Consider the following 27,648-nt stretch of genomic DNA (forward strand, 5'->3'; position numbering starts at 1 on the left):
GTTAATGGCTTGGCTTAGCTTGAGTGACTTTATTTGGGGTATTTTTGCCGCAATACCGTCGAAATTTTATGGAAAGGCTATGATGTATATGATCACCACTCTGTGAATCTTGAAAGATAATGTTGATTTAATTGATCACGCCAATTTGACACAAGAGGAAAGGAGATATTTGAAGCTCTAACTCACACCTATCTAAGCCTGCTAGCATTCCCGCAATACGTAAGCTAAATGCGAAATATCATCACGAAATCCTGCATGAGGATGAGGACCTCACTAGAAGTAACCAAGCTTGAGTTTCCGGAGTCTCTTTAACTTTTGCAAGATCTCCACTTTTCTCAACTCTAGAAATAGATCTTCCTCATCCGCATCATCGAGGTCAGTCGATACACCGATGATCGATGCAATTGAAGGCGCTAATTCAAGGTTCCCCTTGGTTTTCTGTGCCTTGACCTTTATTGTGGTGTTGGCGCAGGCCTCAGAAACAATATCTGAGATCAACAGAGATGTATTTTGCGTAGAAGGTGGCTTTGGCGATGAGAAATTGCAATCCGCTAGTGGAATTGGTGTTCCGTTGAACTTTGGCTCTGACGAGTTGCTATTCGATGTTTCTGCTGTCTTCTCCGTCTCAATCCAGCCACGGCTCATTTGGACAGCCTTCTCCCATTCTGCAAACTTAACTGTGCCCTCCTCACGCGTGATCTGCGGTTCGAACACCGCGCCGCCTCCTCGGTTGATATCTCGTAGCTCGGCGAAATTACGCCATACGCCAATAGCGAGACCTGCTGCAATCGCGGCGCCTAGAGCGGTGGTTTCGCGCATTTTTGGACGGTACACAGGGATAGAGATTAGATCTGCTTGAGTCTTTGATTCAGGAGTTAGTCTCAATATGACTCTGTTTTAGGCAGTGCACTGCAAACCTGCATAGTCAAATCGGAGTTGCTCATTCCTCCATCCACGGCGAGCTCCGAGAGTGCCTTTCCACTGTCCTTTTCCATGGCGTCAAGGATAGCCTTTGTTTGGAAGCAAGTGGCTTCAAGTGTTGCGCGGGCAATGTGGCCTTTTTGTGTGTACTGGGTGATACCGACTGAACAAGAGTACATGTTAGACACCGGCAATACAAGGAAGTGAGGGTTGGGAGTCAAGATTTACAGATTGTTCCCTTCGCATCGTCAATCCAATATGGGGCGAAAAGTCCACTGAAAGCTGTGACAAAAACACAGCCACCATTATTTTCAACCGATAGTGCAAGGTCATTGACCTCCCTGGAATCCTGGAAGAAAGTCAAATTGTTTTGCAAGAACTTCACCCCAGACCCGGCGACTGCAATGCTTCCTTCTAACGCATAAACCGCTTTCCCTCCAAAGTTGTACGCTACAGTTGCCAGCAATCCATGTGTCGAGATGACGGGTTTATCGCCGACGTTGTAAAGCAGGAAACAACCAGTACCATAGGTGTTCTTCGCCATACCGGGAGAGAACCCTTTCTGCCCAACCAACGCAGATGACTGATCACCGAGACATCCCATGATAGCAACGCCCTCCAAAGCACCGGACGCCAACCAGCCGTAGGCAGACGAGTCAGATGAAGGGACAATGGTAGGAAGATGAATTTTGCCCTTAATGCCGAAGAAATCGAGCAGGAAATCATCATACCGCAGAGTGTGAAGATTCATGAACATGGTACGGGAAGCGTTTGTCGAATCCGAGACAAAATAGTTGGCACTGACACCGTTCAAACGGTAGACAAGCCAAGAGTCGACGGTACCAAACGCAAGGGTGCCTCGATCGAAGGCTTCTTTCACCTTGGGAACGTGCGCCAGCATCCATAGCAGCTTCGTGGCCGAAGAGTAGGTGGAGAGCGGTAGACCGCAGATGGCTTGTAATTCGGACGAGTTGGATCTCTGTTTCAGCTCGTTCACGATTGCCTGAGATCGAGTGTCTGTCCAAACAATCGCATTATGAAGAGGCTCGCCGGTCTCGTGGTCCCAAACGACGGTAGTTTCTCGTTGATTTGTGATTCCGACGCAGTGTATGCTGGACCGTGAGTAGCCTTGTGCTTCGAAGTCATGGACTGCATGGTCGATACAAGCTTCGACGGAGGAGACGAGCTCGAGGGGATTGTGTTCATGCCAGCTGGGGGAAACATCAATGTCAGTAGAGAAACACCAGATGTAAGCAAATACAGGACAGCCTTACCCTGGATGAGGATAGATCTGAGTGAACTCGACTTGATGGGAGGCAACGGGTTCTCCATCTCGATTGAAGATGAGGAATCGAGTGCTGGTTGTGCCCTGGTCGATCGAGCCGACGAAGATTTCTGAGTCCTGCATGTTAGCCATGTGTTTACTCGAAAGTGATCTTACGCAACAACGTCCTCAAATCCAAGGGGGAAAAGACCAGCAGACATCTTAAATAACCACTGCCTCACCAGGGTGACACAAATCCTCCCGCGCGGGGGAAACAGAGCTGCTTAGTGGGGGTCAACTGGTCTCTGGCCCTGTAGATTGGTGGGAATAATCCGCTGGTAAGGACCAAGACGATTAGGGCATTCACTGCGGCTTGAGCGCCCGGTTAGTGTGTGTGGGTGAGAATGTATTTGTGTGTGTCTGTCAGGGATCCAGGGATCCCAGTACGACGCAAGGCAATGCACCCTCGAGGGTCTGCAGTTTGATTATCATGACCTCCAGTTGTCGCCCTTGGAAGCCTTAAAACAAAAGCCATGCTGACGATCCACTGATACGCTCGACTCCACTGAGCGACAGCGACGATCCGGGGAAATGAAAGGGGCAGAACCCACGGCCGAAGTCGCGTCACGGGTCACGGGGTACAAAGTACAAAGTACAAAGTAGTAACTACTACTAACTACTAACTACTAACTACCTCTCATTCTGCGGGGTGAGAGAACTACACCTCCCATGACTATATTGCACTCTGCTAGTTACTCTCGCTGCAAAAATGTGATCAACGCCTGTACAGCCCGAATTCCAACGCTCGAATCCCAATTACAATCCTGCTAGTCCTGCGGGAATAACCGTGTCTTTGCGGAAGACAAGCACCTTGTTCTTCTCTCTTACCATTCACCACTAATCTTGCTTCTCGCTCCTAGCCTGGTCCATCCCAGCGCCGACATATCACAGAGCATGGGTTAAGGTGTCACACAGGCGTTGCGCAGGGGTGGTATCATGTCTCCATCGTAACTAGCCATGGTGCCAGATGTGACGCTCAAAGTTCAACAGTATAGCGCAATGCATAACTGGCAGTGATTCAGATAAAAGAAATAGGCCAAAGCGTGCAATGGAAAGACCGCCAGACCGACAAATCGACAGATCGACAGAAGAGCAGACTATGAAGCATGAAGCGAACAGCCGCCAGATTGAGACCAGCAGGCTTCCGCCATCGGAATTGTCAACTCCCTCCGTCTCCTTTCCAACTCTCACCATTGAGAAAGCTTCCTGACGGTAGGACAGCTCAACCTTCTAGAAATTACAATTGGGCCCGCGTGGACTTCGTTTTCCCAATGTAGTGACTGTGAGTAACAGAAGCAATGGAAGATTCTCCGTGAGTCTAATCTCCAACACACACACACACACAAGTTATCTCCCCCTTCCAAAGAATATAACCCCAAAAAAGATTAAAATTCAAGAGAAGATGGGAGGTCTACCAGGTACATCGCACTTTTGACAGGTGATGACACCCTCCATCTAGCCGTGTTACCCTAAAGTGGCCATGCAAAAAACCAAGATTGTCTTTCTCTCTGCCAAATGAGACCAATAAGAACATAACAATATACACCGTTCTTGGGAATGAACCAGCAAGAATCGGAAATGGGCCGGTGTTTTCCGGCTACCCAAAACCAAACGGCTGCTGTTTCTACAAACGGGGTTCCCGCAACCCTGGCGGCTTAGTCTTGGGCACGAGCTCCAGATCTATCACAATTCTGCACTATCCAAGAGTCGGTCCGGGGAAATGAAAAGTAGCAGTAGATAATCCGGTGTGCGTTGTGGCTGGCGTGAGAATCGCCAAGTTCACGGTCATCCCGAGTCAGTCCCATTTTCCTCCTGAGCCAGGCAGACCGGTGGCCCGGACCAATTCCCTCGCTTCTTTCCCCCTGCACGACTCACGCGGCCTTGAAAGTAGGCAAGATATACGCCTTTCTGTCGAGGACCCTGCGTCATCCAATAGACCCGAATTACGAGGGATCCGGTCAAGAGTTAGTTGCAGAGGTTACACGACTATGCCTGGTCAGCATTCGCTGATATATCGCTGGATCACCACGCCACTGCTGGCCGAGGACCCGTCCATATTCAACATCAAACAAGATTCCAATTTTCTATTCTTGAAGTTGTTCATCTCCATGGGCTCTTCGACTAGAGTCAACATTGATCCCATGCCGATTACTACGCACAAAGAGGTTGATATTACTGCGAGCCATGCTAGCGGGTCTACTTCTCTATCCTTGCGAAGTAAAAATGAACCATCTATCCATGACCTCGCTATGGAGATCGAGAGCTCTGCAATCAAACCGCCTTTGATATGGTACAAACTCAGGGCCTACGGTCGTGATGCATTCTCCGAGTTCTTTGGAACTATGATCCTGATTCTATTCGGTGACGGCGTCGTTGCGCAAGTCCTCCTCAGCCATGGCCAGAAGGGAGACTATCAATCAATATCTTGGGGATGGGGGTATGCTTTTCTAACAAATTTCTCCAATATTCTCCCCGCCTGACAATGAGCCTTCAGTCTAGGTGTCATGCTCGGAGTATATGTTAGCGGAGCCTCAGGGGCCCATATCAACCCAGCCGTCACGTTCGCCAACTGCGTCTTTCGTAAATTTCCATGGCGCAAATTTCCTGTTTATGCTATATCTCAAGTACTCGGCGCTATGTGTGGTGCAGCAATTGTTTACGGAAACTATAAATCGGCCATCGATGTCTTCGAGGGTGGGTCCAATATACGTACCGTGCCGGGGTACTCGGACACAGCAACAGCGGGGGTTTTCTGCACTTACCCTGCCGACTTCATGACCAAAACGGGGCAATTCTTCTCCGAGTTTATTGCAAGCGCTATTTTGATGTTCATGATCTTTGCTCTCAAAGATGACGGGAACATGGGCGCGGGACCACTAACCCCCCTCGCCCTCTTCTTTGTCATTTTCGGAATCGGTGCTTGTTTTGGCTGGGAAACTGGATATGCTATAAACCTTGCCCGTGACTTTGGGCCAAGGCTTACCTCCTACATGCTGGGCTATGGGCGTGAAGTATGGGCCGCTGGGAATTATTATTTCTGGGTATGTTATTTTTTTCTATTGCCCTTGTCTACGATGACGCCTTGCTTTGCCTCTTAGTGTACTAATTACCTGTTAAATAGGTACCTATGATTGCTCCGTTTTTTGGCTGCACATTTGGCGGCTGGGTTTATGATGTTTTCTTATACACCGGACTAGATAGTCCGATCAACACCCCGTGGATGGGACTCAATCGGATATTTGGATTTATGAAACAGAGGAGAGTGGTACTCTCGAGCCCTGTTTGACAGAATAAAAGAAGCTAGTCGAAAAAGGTCTGTTGGAACCTGTCAACGTCAAGGCTGGTCAGGTGCAAAAACGAGCCACAAAGCGAAAGCAAGGAGAACGCTAGATCGTGTCATAGCAATGATTGCACGCACAACGTCGTTCCAAGAATGATCCAAAAATAAAAGATAAAATGAAACAAACTACATAAATAGGTTACCCCAATGACATCTATTGAGCCACAAAAACTCGGACTGAGACCGCACCTGCATCCACCATGATGACAGAGGGGAGCGTCGCCGAGCCAAGGCCGGATATCCTAGGCAAATCCAGGAGGGGGGGTTTGCGCTCGATTTAGTGACTGGAATAATATAAACAAGGTATACTGCATTTCTCGTGCACACACGTATTGCATGTCACGCTGACTTTCTATTCGGGCCGCATGTCTCGAGAACAGGTACGCCGCCGCAGATGGGCTTTTTGAGCACATGACAGAAATGATGTTGTTTCGAGTGACAAAAGCTTCTACGGAGAGATTTAAAACTAAAGGCATTACGCCGTGAATAAGTTGATCTGGTTTGGGTGATATAAAGAGGCTCGGATGCATCTGCATCGGATTTTGGGATTCGTAACCATCTATAAACATAAGAATAGAAACATCAACAAGAAAGGTTCCAATAGTCATAAGCGCCAATATGCAGTAGCCATGCCAGGCCGAATGTCGTCAAAGTGTCATCAACGCCGTATGTTTTGCATCGAATCGTGATAATAATACAGATGAAATTCATCATCATAAAAGAACTTAGAGCAGCACGACGATGCCACCAAAAATTACACCACCCAAGATTGCCGACAGGACAGCAAGGCTCGCCGGGGACTGGTGCCGACTGGTGGCTGCATTGACCGAAGGGGCGTCATGAGAGGAGTTCGCCGTTGCCGTTGCCTCGCTCCCATCAGTGTCCTCCTCGGTATCTGTAGGTCGCGTCCAGTGCTTTTTGGTTGTCGTGGTCTTGTGCCGCGTCACACTCATCGTCGGGCTCTTAAGCCCAGAGGGGGAAAAGACAGCCGACGATGAAGCCAATGAAACTGACGTAGATAGGAAGGTAGACTGCGAAAGAGAGGATCCGGTCTTAGTGATCGAGTCCAGGGGAGAATTTGTGGGTGCGGGGGAGTGCTCACTGACTGATCCCCCGCTGGGCGGCTGGATACGGTTGGAACGGGATTCCCATCTGCTGGAATGATCGGCGGAGGTTGAAGATGGTACGTCTGTTGCAACCCAGGGCCAAACGTTGGGGGTAACCCAGCTGGAGGTTTCCTTGTGAGTTCCGCTCCAAGGAACGGGAATGCTGTCGACAGTAGCTGTGATTGCAGGGGCAGACTCGGTCGCCGTGGGCTCGTCGGCGCTGTTACCGTTCACCTTACCGCCGTCTGCAGTAATAGAAGACCAGTCGCCGGTCTTGTCGCCGTAGCTATACGAATTTCCAGTCGAGTAGTCGGTCACAGTCATGGACTTCATGTACATGCTGTACGGTCCCTTGCTATAGTCGGTCTCACCACCAGCCCAATCTACAATCCGTGTTAGCATCTCAATTCCGTTGCGGCTGATCAAAAGGATTCACGAACCGATAGTTCCCTGGGAGTTGTTCGGGTCACCGCCGGCCCAAACTCCGACCTTGACCATCATCGGTGTCTGAGGGTACTGGTTGGCGTCGGCAGTGTCAGGAGTCAGAACGCGCACAGTCTTGCCGTCGATGGCCCAGATGACTTGAGTACTCGACCAGTCAATTGAGTATGTGTGGAAGTCATCATGGTTGCCGGAGTTGTCGTGGTAAGCGCCGCGATTGTAGCTGCTGGTATCACCCTTGCCAAAATAGTTGCTCTGTACTTGAGCATTGTTGCCACCGAGCCACTCCCAGTCGATTTCGTCCAAGTCATCGGATTGTAGAACAGCACTGCTGACAATTCCAGTTCCAGGTGCGGCCTTGATTGTGTATTCCACACGTCCAAACATGATGTACCAGTTGGACTGGATCAGTGGCCCATCGCCTTGGTTGGCCACGGTGAAGGTCGCTCCATTGGTGTCATCGTAGGTGACACTGCCGGAGGCAGTGAATTCCGAAGAAGATCCGGATGTGAAATCGAACTTCTGGTCCGCCTTTCCAAGTGCGGGGTCCGCAGGGCAAGCTGCTTTTTGTTAGCGAATGGATCAATCACGGAGGAAAAGTTGAGATTGCCAACTTACATTTCTGGAGGGGATTGCAGTTGGTGTAAGTCTGAGCTGCAACCAGGGCAGAGGAAGAGAGAAGCGCAAGAGCCGCACCAAGATGGAGCTTCATGGTGGGCAATATCGTATGACGAGTTTGTACCGATATGCAGATGAAAATGGGAACGATGTAAAGGGAGAACAGCGAAGAAAAAATGTGGGCGAAGTGGAGGAAGAGAGAAGAAGAAGATGATGATGAGAGGAAAAGAGAAGAAAAGGGGAAGAGAGAGAGAAAGTGAGAAAGAAAGAAAGAGAGAAAGATCAAGTCAACATAGCCACAAGGCAGGCGCGATCTCGTCTCTCTCTTTTTCTCTTGGAAGGTGCAATCCAGCCTCCTCTATTTCGGCAGCTTCCTGATTTGCAGATCCGTGGATCTCCTCGGAATATCATTGGTCCATCCACTGTATAAAGTGGAGAATGCGCCACGTTGTGTGGGGTCGATGTATAAAGACTTCCCAGGGTTGATGTGGTAGATAGATAACAGAATAGAACCAAATACGAAGAGTCGACCTCGACCAGGCTACCGTACATTCCGGCCCGATCTCGATTATACATTCATACATTGGGATCAGCTCTTCCGACAATGAGGCCGGGTTGGCACACAAGAAAACAGAAATCGGTGGCAGGGTACACGTCGGGCAGAAGTGGGTCCTCCCCAGCCTCTCGATTTCTTCACCGTCATCGCCATCGTCTCTAGCCAAGATTGACAGATCCGATCCTCTAATTAAAGAAACTGTTTCTGATTGTCTGGCGGAAATAGTCATTTGCGTCAGCTAGATCCTCATTTCGGGGCCATATTGAGACATCCTGTACGTCATTCTCAAGTGCCTCGTAAAACTGAAACATCTTCATTGTTCTTCATCTTGGCTCAATCAACATTTTGTTGGGTGTGAGAACCCTACCCTGTTATATTCTCAGGCCAGTTCTGAGATGCATGCCGAGGTGTCAGTAAGGTTGGTCTAGACCTGACTCAAATGCAATTGCCGATCAACCCAGAGGCATTCCAGTTGGAGATCAGTGGCGCTACGGATCAAGCTAGTGACTAGGCACAGAAACGCTATTTCTTACACCCCGGACGATCATAATTATGCGGCCGAAAACCTCGTCGAAAGAAAGAAAGAAGCTCTCTTACGATATAATACTATCTCAGGATTTTCGAACCATCTCCGGTAACTATGACCTGCTCTAAATTACAGATACGCGAAGCCGACTTTCCATTCGAGTACGGGAGAGAAACGAAATTCGCATTATTAAATATGGAACAACAATCAAACAAAACGCAAAACCGGCCCATTCACGGTGTATCCGATTATAAAGACTAAAAAACCTCTTGACTGGAGATCGTCACATCGGATACCTTCGTCACAAAGGTTTTGGACTCGATGGTGTGCGACTGGGAAAACCCCTGCTGAAGATCATAATCAAAGGTTGTGGTATGGCTATAGCTGGCTCCAGAATTGTTGATTGGAGTGACCGTAGTTTCCCCCCAGGGTTTAGTCTCAATCATCGGCTGGAGCCCCCCGTCGGTGAAGCTCTCACCTAATGGCTGCTCAGTTGGCACTTTTTTCGTACGAGGTCCAGGGGGCCGGCGAACCGTCCGCACACCTGTTTTCAGCCGATCATCTAGGTCATCAACATAATTATAGGCTTCATCCCCAGATATGGCAAGCCGCTCATAGGAGTCGAGGCCGCCCAGTTTCCACTCAGGAAGGGGTCGCTTGGAGAAACCGATGTCATATTCGAAGAATGGATTCCCTTGAGCGTCGACCATTTCCCGACGAGAATATGTCATATTTGGACTTGAGTCGATTGGTTTGTAGATGGGGTGTTTGCTGTCTTTCTGGTTCATCTTTTTGAATTGTTCGACTCGGAAGTTGACAACCGGATGAATGAACTCGAATGTGTCTCCTAGAGGCTTGCCATTTTCTGCGATATCATATGCGCCCGGCGTACGCTTCTTGCTTCCATTTGCCCAGTACATGGGAGTAAAGCTGTCTTCCATCTCTCCCACTCCCCAGCCGTAAACACGACGTTTCTTGTAAGCAGGCTCGTTGGTGGGCGTGAGAGGGTGGGCGATGGCAGAAACGGTTGACTTGGCATGGCGCCATGCCCAATATCCCCAGGACTCTGTCTTTTGGATGGTGATTCTGGCGTCATAGTTTTCCAGTATTTGGTTCAATTGGAAAAATTTCTGCTCTCGATCGTTTTGCTCATCGATGATGAAGCCCTCATCGACAGAAAGAAACTCGTCAACCTGGTCCAACATCCAAGAGAAGACAATATTGGACATTTCTTCCATATCACCCTTGTTGGCAAGAGTTTCACTGGAACCTCCACCAACATTGATGTGGTAGCCAGGGAACCAAACCTGCTTAAGGGTTGGGTGTAACTCAAGTCGGTTTTGGAATTTCACTCGCCTGCGAGAGGCCTTATTCCAGGCTCTGGCAGCTTGATTAACTTCGTGCGCAGCGTCGTTCACATCCTTATCGGTGGCCTTTCCACAAGCCTTGAGGTCTTTAGCTTGTTTCAAAAGCTTCCAGTATTTCTTTTCGGCTAGGGTCTCCTCTTGTTTTCTGGCCTCAACTTCCTCCAGTGTTGCGGTCTTATTAGACAAATACCATACTGCCGGGGAAAAGGCATTGCGATGTTCATCCAGTGCTAATGCCTGGAAAGCATTCTTGATATCTGAATCATAAAATCAGCACGTAATCTGATAATCAGAATGGGGAATCATACTAGGTGAAAGTCCAACGTTATGCCAGCCATCATTGGAGGGAAGTTTGATGCCCAGGACCTCTGGCATCCCTAAAGACCCAACAGTGTCGTAAACACCGACCACCTCCACTTCTCTGGAGCCCTCCTGGGCCCAATCACCTTGTGGAGGCTTTTGGTAAACAAAGTCTCCTTTCGCCCCTTGGTTTTCGTCTGCCTTCCCCATCTCCAATCAAACCATTCCTCGCTGCGATGGAAACGCTTTCCATGCTTGATATTTTTGTAAACAGCCCAAAGATCCGGAAATTTATTCAAGTCACGCTTGTGACAAATTCCGATATCTGAAATCAAACCAGCGATTGTCCGGGCGGTATAAGCACCGCGGGAAAAACCGAAGCACATGATTTTATCTCCGGGGTTATAGTTCAGGACACAGAAGTTATATGCCTCGATGACATTTCCTTCTAGACCTTTACCAATAGCACCTTCGATGGCGTCTCCCATGGGGAGTGCAGTAGTGCCAACCCCCGAGTCATACCACACAATCTGTTGCCATTTGTCGCCATTCTCGTCGGTGCCGATGCTATTCAGAGAGCGACAAAGCCTGGTGACGTTGGAAGGGATATTTTTCTTCCCAGAGACCGCTGATTGCCATGTACCATCGCAGCAGATGATGATGCGCTTCCTGATAGGAGGGAGCTTGGTATCCTTTCTTTGTCGAAGAATGTAGTCCTCCCCGAGGAGCTCACAGGAAGTTGAATTCATTTGAGATATGATGAATGGAGAATAAAAAGCTGGAAACAGAAACGAGATGAGAAACTGCTATTGAAAAAAAGGGGCGACTTGAGATAGAAATTGCTCTATTTATACCAATGCAGCGAGGTATACGAGGACTTCAAAGTCCTCATAATCATGCAAGTAATCGTTCCCCTCTGAACCATTCTGTGAATACCGTGTGCATGAAGCGATTCAGGCCCAGCCCCAAACTCGGGCAAATCCTAGCGCCGCGATAGGCTATCCGGCAGAGCTGATTCGATTTTAGGGGGCTCAGCTACCCCGCAAATTTACTTTTTCTTCAGCTGCTGAGACGAGCGGCCACGCCTCGTAGCGTCAGCTCGGCTTGATATGCTCACTGGTCAAAAATGGCCCCAGTGTCTGTGCTCTACGAACATCTGTGCTCCACGGACACGAACACCTTCACGCTAAGTACGGGATGCTGCAGAAATAGCCGATCGCGTGGAAAGACACTCAGTCCTTTCAGAGACCGAATCACGTACTGGGTCGATCATGATTCTACATCACTAAGACAATGGTGGAATCGGCTTCGCCACCCTCCCATGGGAAGAACGGGAAATCTCTAATGTCGAACCCAGAACACATTTTCCAATTTGCCACTTGAACGACTCATCGCTAAGATAGAACCCTGATTGTTGCGAACTTCTCGATTATTGGATTGTTCTAAATTATATTTTTCGCTCAGAAACGACTTGATCGAAGGTTTGATGGACGGTGACCCGGTTTGGGTTGATGATCGGACTCGGGTCAACATAAAGGGCCTCCTGACTGCTGTTGTCGTCGTCGAAGGTGTTAGACCTTGGTGATGACACAGTATTCACAATACCTTTACCAGCGTCAATATCTGGTCTCCAATAGCTAGGGTTGCTAAGGGAATTCAGTTCATGACTGTGCGGTTTTGAGAGGGTATGTTTTCGAGAGCTTGTCCGGCCACTGCGCCCATTTCGTCCGTAAGACATGCTGCCGTCTAAAAGCCAGCGGAAGAGTGGTCGTAAAGTCATCAAACTTCCAGCAGTAATCCCAAGTCCCGTTTCAATCACTGACCAAACAGCAATTTGATAGGTGGAGTCTGTTGTGAAAGCTTAATTAGCGATTGTCGGTGATCACCGTGTTTGCTCGGGTGACTTGCAGAGGAAATCGGTATCAGCATAGTGATGCAGGAAGGGAAGTCTAATAATAACTGCCACGCTGGCACTGGATGAATATGTTAGTAGGGGCTCATCATATGTCTTTGACACTCGCAAACTGGCAGGTCACTTACACAGCTCCCAGGCTTAGAATACCCCCAACCGCAATCTTTGTTCTGTGATTCATTTGGAGGTTCCAAACTAGAAAAACCGGTAGTATACCAAGGGCCAGATCGCACACTATCGTGACAGAGCTATAAAAGTATGCAATGGCCAGTAGAGTGTTGATCGATGTACAAGTCCCAGAATGTGTCAGATCAACTTGATTCCAAAAGTAGGAAACCGGTTTGCAGTCGAAAAGTAGTACAAGCCAAAACATGAGACCGATGGCAATGACAGTGGATATCATTACCCAGACAAAGATCCGGTGAGACTTTTTAACGGCCAAGCGAAGCAGAGCAACGCCGATAGAAATCTTAGCCAGAGAAGTAGCCCATAGATAAAACATTTGATTAAGCCACCAAAACTGAGAAATTGAAGTCAGAACTATGATGCATACTTGTGACGATTAATTCTCAGGAAAAGGGCCCGCTTACCAAAAGCGCTTTTTTCAAAGTCAATATGCTCTTGAAATCCTCATTTTTATGACCAATTCCATTATCTGCTCCGATCATACAGGATACGGTCAATGTGATAAATAAAACCTGTGGATTTGTTAGTTGGTTACACAAGCACGACCAAAGCAGAGCCAATTACCAATGCAACCACCATAAGACTGTCATCCCATCCAAACGCCCGAACAACATAAGACCGAACAAGGCACCTCATAGCGACCGCTATGACAGAGACCGCCAGCATCACTGCGGAAGAGGCGAATATCGCCATGCTATGGCCCACCAGGGGCATTTCTTTAGTCATTTTGCCCGTTTTTTGGGTTTCGGTTGACAGCGTGCTGCTTTCAGGGTCGTCAATCGCTGGACCTTGGAACCATAGGATATCCCATAGGCTCGAAGCAATGCATACTCGGGATGAAGAGTTTGGGAAAGCAAGAATTTTCGCATCTCCAGGACATTGTGGCGATCAATCGAGATTTCACGATGAACGGCAGGGGCCGTGACTGCCGAGGTCACAGACAATGAGCCGCTTGAACCACCGAGTGGGGTTAAGGGGGGCCGTTTCATTTGAACTGAGATCGATTAAGTTGGCGAGGGCGATGAATGGAGGGATTCAGGGAAAGATCCACACACTACAGGTTCCACCATCCCGGGAAAGGCATAGATTCGCAGCGGCTAAGAACATCGGGGAGGGTTTTCCCCAGTCAGAGAAACGTGGTTCGCCAGCCTACCGAGCTTCTGGAACTATCTTAGCTAGACCAGGAGGATTGCGGAGTCGTGCCAGTGGGGGTGTTTTCTGCCGAGAAGGACGGCCTCACGATGCATATTCGGTTAGACGAGATCTAGAGCGCCCCCAAACTGTGGCGCCCACATAATTGAAACTGCCGGTGTCAATCCGATTGTTTTACCATGCTTTACTCGGCTGTCAGCGTAATTGCGCTCCTGCTGATCGGGAATCTTACTACGAGTATTACATTGGCGTTGCAAAAAGTTTGAAACCCCATGTTGACTGTTCTTGCCTCCGCCTTCTAATCGCGGACTAGGAGTTACCTGAGATGGAATAGATTGGCCTACTCGTATCTGTTCCATCTCAGGTAGCTACCAATTTCCCATTAGAAGGCGGTAAATCGTGGTGGGCAATATAGGGGTTCAAACTTTTGCAACGCCACTCTACCCCATGCAGCACTATACAGGGACCTACGAGTAGATAGAGTTTTGACACAACTGACATGACTCCGCTCAAATTGACCGAGGGGCCGGGAAATGTTACTAATATTACTACTAGTAGTACACATCGGTGGACATTGGCTTCCAATCAGAATTGGGATTACCCAATGCAGAAATTTCTAAATACATCTAAGTACTCGCACATTTCCCGCCAGTACAAACCAAGTCGTCCGAACAGTCGTCGCTAGAAGAGCATGCTGCGCCTAGCGATGTAGAATATTAGCCCTTGGAGAAAAAACTTCGATGTGACTGATGTCCTACCCGCGCAGTGACCGGTCCAGGAGCAAGAACCATTACTAGGCCCCGATGCACATTTTCCGTTCGTGCAGGCTAGATCCCCCGAACAGTCATCAGAGGAAGAGCAAGAGGCGCCTACGGACTTGGTCAGCAATGTTGAAAACACCCATCGATAGAACAATTTTTACCCGCGCAGTGACCAGGCCATGAACAAGAGCCAGTGGGCCCCGGTCCCGCTGAGGTCGAAGTGCTCGTACTTGTAGTGGTGCTTTTGGAACCACCCGGGCTTAGATCCAAATTTTTCAGAAGTGCGGTGATGAGCTTGTCTCCCATGGAGCGTAAGGTGCTAAAGTTAGTAATGTAGTTCTTATTGAGAGAGCTACTAGGGAGAACCGCATCATTTCCAGTGAAGAGAATATCTTCCGGGGTTAGCATCGCTTCTTGGAAAGGCCGTTGGCTGAACTTACAGGTAACATCGGCATTCCCATGACCGCTGTTCCCACTAAGATTCTCACCTGGGAAGCAAGTTCGTGCCATTAGCCACGACGCTTCCCCAATGACTTCCGGGTCATCACCATCCGAGTCCCCATAAATGCCATAGAACATCTTGTTGTCACTATAGAACACTTAGCATCGATCTTCTAGAGCACGAGGTCTTTACTACAAACCAGATTACGGCAGCAACATTATTGCCGGCCAAATCACTTTGATATGTAGTTCCAAATGTATCAGGAATCACAATAAACGGAACTTCGTAAGCCGCGAGGGCGCCGAAGTTAGTCTCGGACTGCCCATCTGGGTTTCCCTATGTCATTTAATCAGCAATATTCATCACACGACGTCGTAATACAGGCTGAAAGAAAGCAAACTTTACCTTGCACTTGTAGTCGATGCCATCGCAATCCACATCCATATCGGCGATCCACACAAAAGCTGCGCCCTGCGATCAAATGCATTGATCAGCGGCATGGACTTTATAAACAGAGGTTACTTACCTCACTAAAGTTTGTCCAGTCCTTATGAATGGTGACTCGCTTAGCGCCATTGTCCGAATTTATGGGATAAGTGGCATCCTTGGCCGCTTCACTAGCCTTCGCGGCCGCACTTTGCAGCGCAGCGACAGGGACAGTAGTAGCGGCAGCGAAGTAGCTAGCAGGTGGTCCGGCAGTTGGATTGTTATATTTCGAGCCATCCACACTTTGTGACAAGACGGGACTTGTCAATCCTAGACAAGCTAGCAGAACCCAAATGTTGAGAGCCATCGATGTGAACACGATTAGGATATTGGTATAAGGAAAGAGTTTTTGTTTTGTCAGTCGCTCGGCTGAAGTCTTGCTGGGCCCTTTATATTTGTGCTTCTGCTCGGAAGTTATTATTCATCCAGAATGATCACCCCCTTTCGTTTCATGCACCTGTCAGACTGCGGGGATACCGCAAGCCCAAACTTTAGTCGGGATATTTGCTTAGAGCAGCACTTTTGACTAGGTAGTACTATTCAGACAAAAGGGAGCTAGAGTAGCTTGAGAGAGAAATATGCCTGTCAGGGGCAAACTTTATTCGTGATGAGAAAAAAGTAAGCCTACTCATAGTGGGGGCCTAGTTTCACCTGCTCAGTCGGCGCCAAATATGGAATGACGAGCCAAGGTTATTTTCAACAGCATGAGGACAGATACGACCAAAAATGCTACTGAGTCTGTACTAGTATGAACATAATTTAACTATATAGCGGAAAAGGCGAACAAAGTTTAACTGTAACTTGGAAAACTGAAACGCTCGTATCCTTTTGGGTGCATCTAGTATCTCGGAAGGAAGGAGGGCAGCGAGAAGCGGCCACTCTTCGGTTACATCGTGCAGAAGACCCTGTTTCAGCCCATTCACAAGCCACAACTCGAAACACTACATTAGTACATAATATGTAAAGTACTAGTACGAGTAGTATGATTCAGAGCTCCTAGACAGAAAGCGCCCGCGGAATCAAGTACTAGTTAGTACTCGCACGTGCTGGTACTGGCCTCTAGTATGAAGAATCTTGAAGGCTTAGGTATATCCACTAAGTCTGTCCATGATATTATGACCTTTCAGTTTGTTTCTCTCCTGGCTGTCTTGACTAGTACTCTATCCTCGGATCCAATGCTTAGGGTCCTCAGGCTTCTCTAAAAACGAGCTATTCCCGAAATGGAATGGTGTATATCAATGACTAATCCACTCACGTGATACTCGGCGGTCTGCCAAACGCTCACCTCGAATTTCCATCGCATTAAACAACCGACCAATTCTCCAGGGACGTCGAGCAAAATGGCCAAGAAAGGTGCGTCAACATAGGAATACGTCTTCCTCGATACTCCGCGACCTCACATTTCCCCATCATCACCCCGAATCCCGGTGCGGTGGCGATGATGCACTTTCCATCCGCCCCGACACCGAAGAGACACTCCACGATGAACACCCGCTAACATACTCTCTCAATGCAGCGAAGTCTCGCACCATTGCCGTCCGGCTAATCTCCATGGCCATGACTGGCTATTATCGCACAATGATCCGCCCCCGTATCCACCGCCCCCTCTCCATGCTCAAGTACGACCCCGTCGTGAAGAAGAAGGTCCTTTTCCTCGAAGCGACTAAGGGCGGCAAGGCGAAATAAACGCCGGAAAAAGCCTACTTTGAACCGATTTACTGCCCCGATTCGCCTCCTTCTGATATCGAATTTGTCGTCCTTCACACTCGCGCGTTGTTTCGATACTTGGCTTCCTCCGATTTGGTGGTGCAGCGCGCATGCTTCAATACGTTAGCTCCCCGGTACTCGAATCTCTCACACGAGCCTCCAATACCCTATACACTCGACAAAACGACGGGCCATTACCATCCATGCGGATTAGCGGCGGTTATGGAAAGGTGGCAATCGGGCTGTGTAACCTTTTTGTGTACATTATATTCTGAGAAGTGTTGACAGAAGGACCACGAAGGGCATTTGTCTCTCCGTCGGCTCCATCTTTCTACGGCGAACTCCTTTTTTGATGGAGCATTATGTTTGGCGTTTACGAGTGTAACAGCTCTGGTTTTCAACTGAAGATAAAAATCAATTCCCTACTACATATATTTTCCCTGGATTGCCTCGTTCCGACTCCTGAACTGCATAATACTGCTCCACATCATGGAGAGTATGCTCCTGGAGATATGATAAGAAGAAACAGATCAACAAGCTGAATATCACGCTGGGGTCACGGTATCTATATAGGAAGCTAATAACTGCATCCAACGAAGCACAATTCGAGAAGTCAAGCGGCTCCTTTTCGGTAAGAGGTGTAGGTTTCGTTTGCGGAATCCGGCGATATCTTTCAAACAACTAATCCCCCCTATGCCTGGTGATTCTGACGGGATCATTCTTGATTGAAGCGGGCGCTGTAGCGCTCTCCTACACGCAAATGTTAGCCAACGGTCTCAATGAACATAACTGAATCCCGGTTTGAACTTACCTCTTGATCGACGCTTGCCTCGACCACGACTGGCAGTACGTTTGGACGCCTTGTTCCCACTGCTCGCCGAAACTAGCCCTTTGGGACTCGTTCGCCGCTCCACCGTGGGCATATGCGAGGTCTCAGCAGCCTGCTCATGCTGGATCTCGGTGCCTGAGCTGCGAACACGGCTATATGTCCATTTGTGAACATGTTTTGTCATCTTGCTCGGGCGTTCTGCTGTATCCTGCTGCACCTGCGTCAAGATAGACCTAGCACTAGAAGTTCGCGCGGTCATTTTCCCCGGTGGTTGTGACTTGAAGTCCACTGCCTTGCGCTTGAGCTGTTCTGGAGGTTGGTGAATTTTCGGAGAGGATCCAGGTATACTGGCCATCTCACGAGCCGGAGCCGGAGCCGGAGCCTTTCCGGTCTGAATTTCTTCTGGCACCTTCTCGGGGTTGATCGTAGACTGCTTCGCGTTGTCTACATTGAATGGCGATGAAGGACACAAATCGTCCGACATGAACAGCATCGCAAAGTCGCCTGGATCATAATAGGGCGAAGGTGCTCGTTGGGCCGAGAGCTTGTCCTGAATCTCTGAAAAGGGCACAATGCCACTCACTGGCACTTGCTTCAAAGGATCATTAGCTGTATTCGAAGCTAGATTCTGCTCCAGTTCATGAACCCGTTCATGTGCCTGTCTGAGCCGTTCTTGTAGGTCATTTCTTTCCAAGCAAGACGCCGCCTCCGACTCTTGGAAACGTTGTATCTCTGCTATTTGAGTGTTCATTCGTGTCGTGATCTCGGAGTTTGTTTCAGCCAGATGCTGGACTTGTTGCTCGGATTCGCGGAGCTGTAGCAATATTAGTACTGGTGAATGCGACAGGAGCCTTGGCCCTTACCAGTGCTACGCGCTCTTCCCGTTGTTCATCGATCTTTTTCTGTGCGTTGATCTTACTCTGTCAGCAACGCATTATTGAATGTTATTTCTCACACTCACCAAAGACTCCTGAACGCCCTGCAGTTGGCCAAGGAGTGCCCCAGTCTCGTCCTTGAGCCTTTCCTTTTCTCTTTCAATGGTACCAATTTGTAGGTCGTGATGAAGCTGCATCTCATTCCTAGAGGTGATCTTCCCCTCATCTATCATCTTCCGGGCGTCTTCCTTGATAGATTTTATTTGCTCCTGCAAACAAGTATTCTCCGCTTCCAGTCGCATCCCGCGATTTTCCAAAGATTGATACTTTGTATTCGACTCTGCCGTCGACTTTTGCAATCTTTGATTCTCGACTTCTCGCTCGTGCAAACTCCGGCGAAGACTTTCAGTCTCAGAAGAGATGGTTTGAAGGCGAAGTTGGAGCTGGGTATTCTCGGAGAACGTTTTGGACACTTCCAACTCAAGTAGCGGGTTGTTGAGCGGGGGTTGAGACTCGAGCAATCTGTGACTGAGGCCCTTCAATTCATGTACGAGATGATTTCCACTGACTGTCAAAGATTTCACCGAGCCATCGAGATCATTCAACACAGGAGAAAAGCCTTCCAGTCTATTACCAAGAGATCCATGAGCAGCATTGCAACGATCAAGCTGTCTAGAAAGGGTCGAATCGGATCCAAAGCTGCTCTCAATCATCTTCGTGTTTGCCTCAATGCTTTGCGAAGCTTGGAGGTTCGTTCTGGTGGTCACTTCAGCATCTGCCATCAAACGCGCTGCCACTACATCGATTCTGAGCTCGTCGTTAGCACGGTAATCAAAAAGCCAATTCTTGCTTTGGGGGTCCGTAAACTCACCGGGCGGCAACATCATGAATGGTGTTTGTAAAGTCTTGAACATCTCTTGTTTCGGCAGAGCATCGTTCTCCCAGATCTCGAACCGAATCCCGGCATTCTTCGAGAGTAGATCTGATTTCGGACAAAACCGCATCTCGAGTGTTGTTTGAAGCTTCGGAGATGTCCTCCAGTCCTGAAATTAGCTTCTCCCGCAACTTCGCGTGATCTTCTCTGAGAAGATTGACCTGTCTGATCTGACTGCGAGAGTAGTTTTGGATGTATGACTCAAGTGTATTGCTTCGCTTCTTTTCATTGGCTAAACCGGAGATAGATTCCTTGAGCTGTTCTCTCGAGGCAAGTAGGGCTTGTTCCAGACCCGCCACTTGCTTCTCATAGTCGGCAATTTCCATTCGCTGATCATCGATTGTGTCTTCTGCTCGCACAATTTGAAGCTTTATCTCATCGATAGAGCTGGTCAAGGCATGCCGCTCATCTTGGAGAGACGAGGTAGTCGCCTTCAATCTATCTGAGTCGAGTCGCAGCGTTTCGAAGTCGTGGCCGAGCTCATTGATGATCTGTTTGAACTTGGTGATCTTTTCCTTCCAGCTAATTACTCGGTCCTCTTGAGATTTGCATTTGGCTTCCAGACTCAAAAGCTTTCCCTCGTACACCTTCCCCTGGCCTCGAAGGCTCTGGTTTTCCCTTTTCAGCTGCACGTTGTCCATTTCCAGCTGTTGTTGCATATCCGCGGCGGCTGCTTCCTTCTCTTCGCGGATTCTTATTTTTGCAATGAGAAGCTCAAAAAGCATTTCCTCGTTCATCTGAGGGGGGTTTACTCTCACGGCGAGATTTGGTGACCCTGGAGCCATCGCTCGAGCGGATCGTGGACCGAGGGAGGTTGACTTTCCGAACCAAGGGGTCGCGAATTTTGTCTCGCTTAGAATCAGGAGCAGCCTCTGTTGTATCTGCGGCATTTCTGTGAGCAGACTTGGGGCCAGATCGTGGGTGCTTGGGTAGATTCGGGGGTAATTGATTATCGGTATTGGTGACCAGCAATCGAGATAAATCGTCTTCGGGATGAGAGCTAGTCGGACTGTAGCCAGATTAAATTGCAGGTAAGCAGTCGGAATAAAGCTCCGAGGAAAAGAAATTGAGGCATACCGCTCTTGATGCAAGGGCTTCAGGTTTTCAAATCCCATTGTCTTCAGGATTGAGAGACTGGTGGCTCCAGGCGGAGGAGGGTTGATGCGTCCTGGTTTTGGCATACCACGTAAGGAGAACCCTTGGTGACGTGAGGCTGGTTTCATGAATGAGAATTCGGACGGATCAACTCCAAAGCTCGGTGGACGCTGCATAAGCAATGGAGCCCGTTTCTCAGCCTCGTCATTGGGGATGTCAACTAACCCTGGGGGTTGGGGCTCTAGCGAAGGGGAATCTAACCCTGCTTGGATGATTGTCTCGTCATCCATTTCTCTTTCGTTCTCTTTCCACGGTTCTTCTCAAAGAGAGTTATCAGAGCGAATGAAGGTGTGAGATGGGAGGAAGTTTAGGAGAGAATAGCTGAAATGGTTGAACTGGCAGGCACCAACCGCATCACCAGATGGGATGGCACATGACAATCGGTCACGGTATCTACGCGGAGTAGGCCAGGGGGTCTACCTAAAGGTAAGATAAGGTACTAGGATAGAATATGGGGCATTTATTATAGAAACAAGAATACATGATTGAGCATTGAGGAAAATGCGGTTGGATAGTATCATGCAGAACCAACGATTACCTTCACCACCCTCACCAGAAGACAATACGACGACGACCACCAGCAACACCTGCACCAGTATTACCACCTGCACCACCTGTACCACCGCCGCCACGTCCACGGCCACGAGCACGGCCACGAGCAATAGGACGACCAGTACGACCACCACGACCCGCACCTGTGCCTGTACCACCTAGATTTGCACCAGGTGGAGGGCTTGCCACAATCTGTAACTGAGGACCTCGATCTTGCCTCCACCTATGTGTGATTGGGAGGGTTGTGTCAGGAATTTTTGTGAGATCGGACTTCTTGGAAGTGAGATACAGTTCTCTGTTTCCATTGGGAGAAGTAGCACTGAAAAGCACATCTCTCACCACCCTGCCGCTTAGCCTCAAGGTAGGTCGACCGCTGCCAGCTTGCACAGTGGCGATCACGTTGATAAAAGGCATTAAATAGCCATCTGGAGTATCGGGGTCGGTTAAAGCTAAAGTTAGCTCGACTACTCGCCACCATACTGTATGACTGACTGTTGAGCACTCAGCCCATCCAAGAGTTGTAGTACTACTGCGCGGATTTAGTTGAAGCATTTGTTCTAAATCACCTTCAAATATCGATAGAGTATCGGCTCCAGTATCGTCTATAAAGTCAAGTTTAAGCGGGATACCGCCGCCCGGGGGAAGTATTGCAATGTTTAACTAGAAGACAACATGGCGAGTCAGATACTAGGTATAGATGTCGTCCAATATGGAATAGAATCATACATAATGTTCACCGTTTTGTCTTGCCGACTGCGGAATTGTCGTCAGTGCGCGAAGCCCGGTTTCCAGTGGTGTAATCTAGAATAAGGGTTAGCCATAAAATCTTCGTTTTTTTAAATCACAGTGACCGCTGACGTACGCCTTCTACCCAGAAGCCCTGGGTGGCTGAGTAATTCTGCGCAAGTCTTTCACATTCTTCCCAGGTGAAGTCTTTCGCTGGAGTAAGACGCTCTCCCCGCCCCCAGTAGGTAACTTTACCAGGAATCCAGCTCAGCGATCCAGCTATATACTCATCAAGCATAGCCCGGATGTTGGGGATCTCCTTATCCGGATCACCATTATCCTCAAGAGCTTCCTTGATGTTTATGAGGGAATTTATACGCAGCACAACGTTCCAGTCAAGCCCCGCCGGTAAGCCCTCTCTCAGTTTTTCATCATCCTTCCGTCTCTTTTCATAGTTCTCTAATCTTGTCTGGAAGAACTTAGGCATTATATTGTCTTTGATTCTCTCGTGACATCTTCTAATCTGGCCCACTATGTCATCGGGATCAAGGTCTGGCTCATCCGGGTTCCATCCATCCGGCACTTGCTCGGGATCTTCAATGGCCTTGGCTCCAGGTGCCCTCCATCTTTCTTGTCGTGGCCGCAGCTTGGGTTGAGAGGGTTTTGGAGCCAATGGTGGGGTGAATGTCGAATCCATATCTCCGATCGAGTACGTGCCGGCCAATTGACCCGCTTGTCGTTTCCTTTTAACGTGCCAAAATCCGATGACGGAGCTATTAGCTGGACGTTTATTTTCAAATTGAGGGAGCTCTTCGCCTGCCATTTTTGCAAGATTTGAGGGTTGAAGAATTGATAAATGTAAGAAAGTAAAGGTCTGGGTTTTCAATAGATTCTCCACTACGTTCGTAGACGGCGACAATGGTTCATATTTATCTTGAAACCATTCTATTGTGGAATTCGAATGCAATAACTGCCTGGAAGATATAACTGAATGGCCTCCGAAATTGACATTAATGCTTATGACTATTTCTGACTCAACAAAGGTTAGACTCTATCTATTTCTTAGAAAACCTGCTACTCTTTGTAGCCATTGGCCTCAACCACGGTTACATGTCTTCGAAGTTCTTTCAGTCTTTCATCGAGGCACCTGGCCCCGTCAAAACCAACACTCTACTTCAAAAATCACTCGTAATATTACATTAACTTATTTTGGATGCCTGAGAAGATATGTTTTCCCTCGCGCCTATGAGAGTTTCTCATACGATTTTCCCAGCTCCTTATGCCTAGTCATTGCTTCCGATGCGGCACCCAAGCGTTTGATCACCGTTAGCTTAGCCCCTATGGCTCATGTTATATGCCTCTAGGCACATATGGCTTTAGTCTGGGCTTCTCTTTGTCCGGTGCTGGAGGTCAGTTGAGTTTTCAGAGGTCAATGAGCCCATGGATAACACCATGGTCTTTCATCTTTTTCTCTTTGATTCGAGTCTTGTAAAGTTTCCTCGGTAGAGCTTTGAGACGTTTGCCTCGACAGTCTGCCCAGTACCAAATTTAAATTCCCGTGAAGTGCCCAACCTTGGAAAAAGGCCTCCCCCAGCCGGGTGCAGCGTAATTCCTGAGATTCTAACAATATACATTACGGAGAAATCCAGTCTGCAATATTATCAGAATGAGCAACGAAAATTCCCCAAATCGGGTTCCAACTGGTTAGTAGTATTCAAATCTCAGTATGTCATGCCGAACACCGCACCTAATGTCACAAGGATCCGCACCGAGTACCGATGAGACCCCCGCACGTCCCCGATATGAAACTGGGGCGCACCTTCTCATGTGTCCCCTCACATGCCCCCCGAGAAAGGATGATAATTTTATCAATGTGGTTTCGGAGTACCGTAGTGAGATTGACAAGTACCTCGATAGTGCAACTCCGTTCCAAGACGAACTTCGAACTGTTGTCCTGTATTCCAGCGGGGTGACAGGAAAGACTACTCTTGCCGTTCACTACGCAGTGACGAGATCCTTCCTCATCGGAACCAGATTTATACTTTGGGTTGACTGTGGCGATATCGTTTCACTGAAGAGAAGCTTCAGTGATATAGCCGCGAGGCTCCAGCTCCCTGGCTACGATTCTCGAGATCATGATACGAATCGGGACCTGGTATTAGACTACCTGCAAGACACCAGTGGGTATTCTGCATCATTTTCCAACGGCCTACTCTTACATTCACTCTAGATTTTTCATGGATTATCATTTACGACGATGTAACTAGTTTCGATCTGATCAAACATTACTGGCCGGATGAGACTTGCGATGGGCGAGCTATCATCACAACAAAAAGTGATGCGCTCGGTCTGGGTAGCTTTGGCAAACTTCCTTCGCTGAAGCCTGAAGCATTCATAGAGTTGAAGGCAATTAATATCCAGCAGAAGAGTCTCGATGAGACATTACGCGACCTGCTCAAAATCGAGGCTCATCTCCCCATGGGGTCAACCCTCAATTATTCCAATGACGAAAAGGAAGATATTTACCACCTCTGCAGCAGACTCGAAGGTAACATGCAAGAGATGATAATGATGGGAGCGCTCCTCGGTTGGAAGATATGCACCATTGAGGCCATGGGTGATTATTTTGAAAGGTTTGGGTATCAGCCTAGTGACTACCAATCACCAGTTTGGCCCTTGGTCTTTGAGTCTCTAAGTTCCAACTCTCGGAGTCTATTAACAATTATAGCCTTCCTACACGGTGAAATGGGCATTCCCCTTGATTTGTTTAGAACTCGGCCGCTCCCTGAGGATATGGCTTGGTGCAAAAATGATGCGGAGTAAGTCTCGAATCCCAATCGTCGCTTTTCAACTGCGGCTCACTATTCAAACAGGCTGCGAACAGTACTTCAAGAGCTCGGTGATCTATCTCTTATTTCTTGGGTGGATGAGCTACATCTTGTTGGAATTTCACACACCACGCAAACAAACTTCCTCAAATGGCTGGGCGAAGAAGGTGTGTCCGTCGGCTTGGAAAGAGCCACAAAGCTTCTTCATGAACTTCATCACGTGCAAATCCGTGACAATGTTGAGAAACAGAGCATGATAGACTACAATGTCTTCTTTTTTTGTCTACCACATGTACGTAGTCTGAAAGATAAATTCAGAGCGGCACGACAATCGTTTCCAATGATTAAGGGCTCCCGTGAGCTTTGCGAGCTTTTAGTTGGATGTGCTCGGTACGTCCCGGTTTCTTCCAAGGTTCCTTATCTACTGGGGAAATGGCCCAAAATGCTGATGCTTTTTAACATAGATACATGTTACACGAAGGCTTTCTTTCAGAGGTCTTGGACATGATAGAAGTCCACCAGTTGGCTTTTGGGGCACTTCCCCCCGATCGGCAAAGTTCCTTGAATCTAACGAATACATTATATTTAAAATGGAGAGTCCATATTCATCGTGGGGAAAAGGAAGAGGCTCTTGAAGCTGCAATCAAAATACACGATGTTTATGGCTGGACTCTGTCCCAAGAAGCTCGGGTATCCGAGGGATCGAGCTACCTCATGGCCCTGTCTTATATCTCGACGGGAAATTATTCAAAGGGCCTTGAATGGTTTTGGAGAGTAAGTGATGCCTGGAGGGAAAATGCTTCCGTTCCCCGGGTACAAGCCGTGATAGTCTGCCGTTGCCTCCAATTCTGATGGCCCAAGAAGGCTGGGCCTGTTTGTTACTCAATGATCTAGATTCGGCAAAACCGCTCCTCGAGGCGGCACATGAACACATCAAACCAGAGTATCAATATGGCCCGGAAGCTACAAGCAAAACGGAATTGTAAGACCACTAGTATCAGCTACATCCACCTCAAGATATAATTTAACATGTCTCTTAGTGTGAATTTCCATCTTGCCAAGCTACGGATTCGCGAAAAGAATTTCGCAGATGCGAAAGAGAAGCTGTTGACTGCACAAAACTGTATAAGGAAATACCCTTTGCAGGAATTCTCGCAGTTCCATGCTTCATATCTATACTATCTTGCTTTGTGTGAGAAGGAATTGGGAAACCTACAACAGGCCAGGTAAGAATGCCATTTCAGGATCTATTTTCTATTACTAACTTGGATTTCTCAGAACATACATTGATTCTACAGCTCGCATCACACGTATCTACCAAGATGAGATGCCCATGGAACACGCTCGTTGTCTTCATATGCTAGCTGAGATCTCGAGCCGACAGCCACCACAGAATGAATCCGTGACCCACGAGGCCAGACTGGCAGCTAATCTTTTAATCCTCAAGCATGTGCACGCAGGTGGGGATGCTGATGTTAGACACATCGCGTTCGAAACCGAAGCTCCACAGGCACGATTTGAAGAGGCTCTTGCGGAGAAGATATTTTGCCTTTGGCGTTGATTTTATTTTTGAACGATTGACCTTGCTATTTTTATTTGGATGTTTGAGTGCTGACTAGTTAGTGGACAATATTATGTATGTTGACATTGTTTTGTAAATTGAATTAACGAGTTGGAAAAACACTACATTTACGCGATTTACATACATAGATACTCTCGGCATAATAGTTTTTACTTTCGTTGAGAAAGAATAGATTACACATGATAGCTCCGAAGATAATTCTTCCTCGCCATGACTTGCATCGAACAAAGCGGAAATTCGGGGAAGCCCGAGCGTCCGCCCCATTCAGTGCGGGTGCGAGGCCCACCCATCAAAGCCCAGCTCGTATCGGCTCATCTTAAAAAGCTCGTATTGGACTATTTAGGCGAATTAAGATCAACGGCTACTAATCCTTTTGGCTACATGCTTATGCGACATCATCTATATCCACCTAACCTCAATATAGCTCCACGAACGGAAGATCAGTGGGCCAGACAGTGGCAGGGAGGGGGCCAGGAAGATTGCGGTGGCAAGGATGGGACAGAGGGTACTTTTTTGCCTTCTTTGTTGAAAGGCCGATACAAGTTCTAGGCGTGGATCGGCAATGGAAAGCCTCCTGCTGACCCGGTCGGTTTCTTTGATCGGAAGTTGGGTTGACTTCAAGCATCGTACCCAACCAGCGTCTGACAGCCATCGGAAGCAATGGCCCCTGACTCGGGTAGGGAAGGAGGAAAAATAAGCCGAATGAAAGGAGGGCCCGCTCAGGAAAGGGTGAAACCGTCCGGTTTGTAGCGCGAGCCACCTTTTCTTTGTCAAGAGACAGATGAAACGCCCCTCTAACGAGGATTATGGCGATAGTCGCCCGCCCCTACCCCCAGTGGAGCCCGATGTGGACGGTCTCATAACTTTAATGGGCCTCTGCCAAGAACCGGTTCTCTGCCAGGATGAGTAGCTGGTACATGGAGTGACACAGATTGAACGATTCAGCGGAGCGTAGGTCCACTTCGGGGGAAAGAGAGTAGATAACTCGTAGAATATTGAATATGATGAATACGATACATAGA

The 27,648-nt window shown here is 48.3% G+C and overlaps 10 protein-coding genes across 10 annotated transcripts; 3 read left to right on the forward strand and 7 right to left on the reverse strand.

Annotated features, from left to right (window-relative positions):
• Positions 1-273: 273 nt before the first annotated feature.
• On the reverse strand, positions 274-2,338 carry N7509_010764 (glycerol kinase; the record flags this gene model as incomplete). The annotated part of the gene is made up of 4 exons (XM_056635401.1): positions 274-861; positions 918-1,084; positions 1,150-2,132; positions 2,196-2,338. 4 exons carry the CDS (start codon positions 2,336-2,338, stop codon positions 274-276), a joined length of 1,881 nt encoding a protein of 626 aa, XP_056486021.1.
• A 1,895-nt stretch (positions 2,339-4,233) lies between these two features.
• Positions 4,234-5,531, forward strand: N7509_010765 (MIP/aquaporin family protein; the record flags this gene model as incomplete). Its single annotated transcript, XM_056635402.1, has 3 exons — positions 4,234-4,682; positions 4,740-5,286; positions 5,367-5,531. 3 exons carry the CDS (start codon positions 4,234-4,236, stop codon positions 5,529-5,531), a joined length of 1,161 nt encoding a protein of 386 aa, XP_056486022.1.
• A 779-nt stretch (positions 5,532-6,310) lies between these two features.
• On the reverse strand, positions 6,311-7,844 carry N7509_010766 (glycoside hydrolase family 16 protein; the record flags this gene model as incomplete). Its single annotated transcript, XM_056635403.1, has 3 exons — positions 6,311-7,074; positions 7,132-7,692; positions 7,751-7,844. 3 exons carry the CDS (start codon positions 7,842-7,844, stop codon positions 6,311-6,313), a joined length of 1,419 nt encoding a protein of 472 aa, XP_056486023.1.
• A 1,245-nt stretch (positions 7,845-9,089) lies between these two features.
• On the reverse strand, positions 9,090-11,248 carry N7509_010767 (T6SS phospholipase effector Tle1-like catalytic domain-containing protein; the record flags this gene model as incomplete). The annotated part of the gene is made up of 3 exons (XM_056635404.1): positions 9,090-10,456; positions 10,508-10,696; positions 10,744-11,248. 3 exons carry the CDS (start codon positions 11,246-11,248, stop codon positions 9,090-9,092), a joined length of 2,061 nt encoding a protein of 686 aa, XP_056486024.1.
• Positions 11,249-11,946: 698 nt separating this feature from the next.
• N7509_010768 (uncharacterized protein) lies at positions 11,947-13,323 on the reverse strand (the record flags this gene model as incomplete). The annotated part of the gene is made up of 5 exons (XM_056635405.1): positions 11,947-12,347; positions 12,408-12,472; positions 12,540-12,931; positions 13,002-13,109; positions 13,162-13,323. 5 exons carry the CDS (start codon positions 13,321-13,323, stop codon positions 11,947-11,949), a joined length of 1,128 nt encoding a protein of 375 aa, XP_056486025.1.
• Positions 13,324-14,375: 1,052 nt separating this feature from the next.
• On the reverse strand, positions 14,376-15,745 carry N7509_010769 (glycoside hydrolase family 75 protein; the record flags this gene model as incomplete). The annotated part of the gene is made up of 7 exons (XM_056635406.1): positions 14,376-14,449; positions 14,508-14,618; positions 14,672-14,902; positions 14,951-15,099; positions 15,152-15,288; positions 15,358-15,423; positions 15,479-15,745. 7 exons carry the CDS (start codon positions 15,743-15,745, stop codon positions 14,376-14,378), a joined length of 1,035 nt encoding a protein of 344 aa, XP_056486026.1.
• A 1,033-nt stretch (positions 15,746-16,778) lies between these two features.
• Positions 16,779-17,124, forward strand: N7509_010770 (mitochondrial 54S ribosomal protein bL33m; the record flags this gene model as incomplete). Its single annotated transcript, XM_056635407.1, has 2 exons — positions 16,779-16,791; positions 16,955-17,124. The coding sequence occupies 2 exons, from the start codon at positions 16,779-16,781 to the stop codon at positions 17,122-17,124; spliced, it is 183 nt and encodes a 60-aa protein (XP_056486027.1).
• Positions 17,125-17,860: 736 nt separating this feature from the next.
• N7509_010771 (uncharacterized protein) lies at positions 17,861-21,168 on the reverse strand (the record flags this gene model as incomplete). Its single annotated transcript, XM_056635408.1, has 5 exons — positions 17,861-17,895; positions 17,957-18,788; positions 18,838-18,888; positions 18,936-19,656; positions 19,721-21,168. 5 exons carry the CDS (start codon positions 21,166-21,168, stop codon positions 17,861-17,863), a joined length of 3,087 nt encoding a protein of 1,028 aa, XP_056486028.1.
• Positions 21,169-21,487: 319 nt separating this feature from the next.
• On the reverse strand, positions 21,488-23,039 carry N7509_010772 (uncharacterized protein; the record flags this gene model as incomplete). Its single annotated transcript, XM_056635409.1, has 3 exons — positions 21,488-22,150; positions 22,217-22,291; positions 22,353-23,039. The coding sequence occupies 3 exons, from the start codon at positions 23,037-23,039 to the stop codon at positions 21,488-21,490; spliced, it is 1,425 nt and encodes a 474-aa protein (XP_056486029.1).
• Positions 23,040-23,966: 927 nt separating this feature from the next.
• On the forward strand, positions 23,967-24,446 carry N7509_010773 (uncharacterized protein; the record flags this gene model as incomplete). The annotated part of the gene is made up of 1 exon (XM_056635410.1): positions 23,967-24,446. The coding sequence occupies one exon, from the start codon at positions 23,967-23,969 to the stop codon at positions 24,444-24,446; it is 480 nt and encodes a 159-aa protein (XP_056486030.1).
• Positions 24,447-27,648: the final 3,202 nt, after the last annotated feature.

Source organism: Penicillium cosmopolitanum (assembly GCF_028827165.1).
Source record: "Penicillium cosmopolitanum strain IBT 29677 chromosome Unknown utg000009l:1.0-9042332.0:1.0-9050551.0, whole genome shotgun sequence".
NCBI classification, from domain to species: domain Eukaryota; kingdom Fungi; phylum Ascomycota; class Eurotiomycetes; order Eurotiales; family Aspergillaceae; genus Penicillium; species Penicillium cosmopolitanum.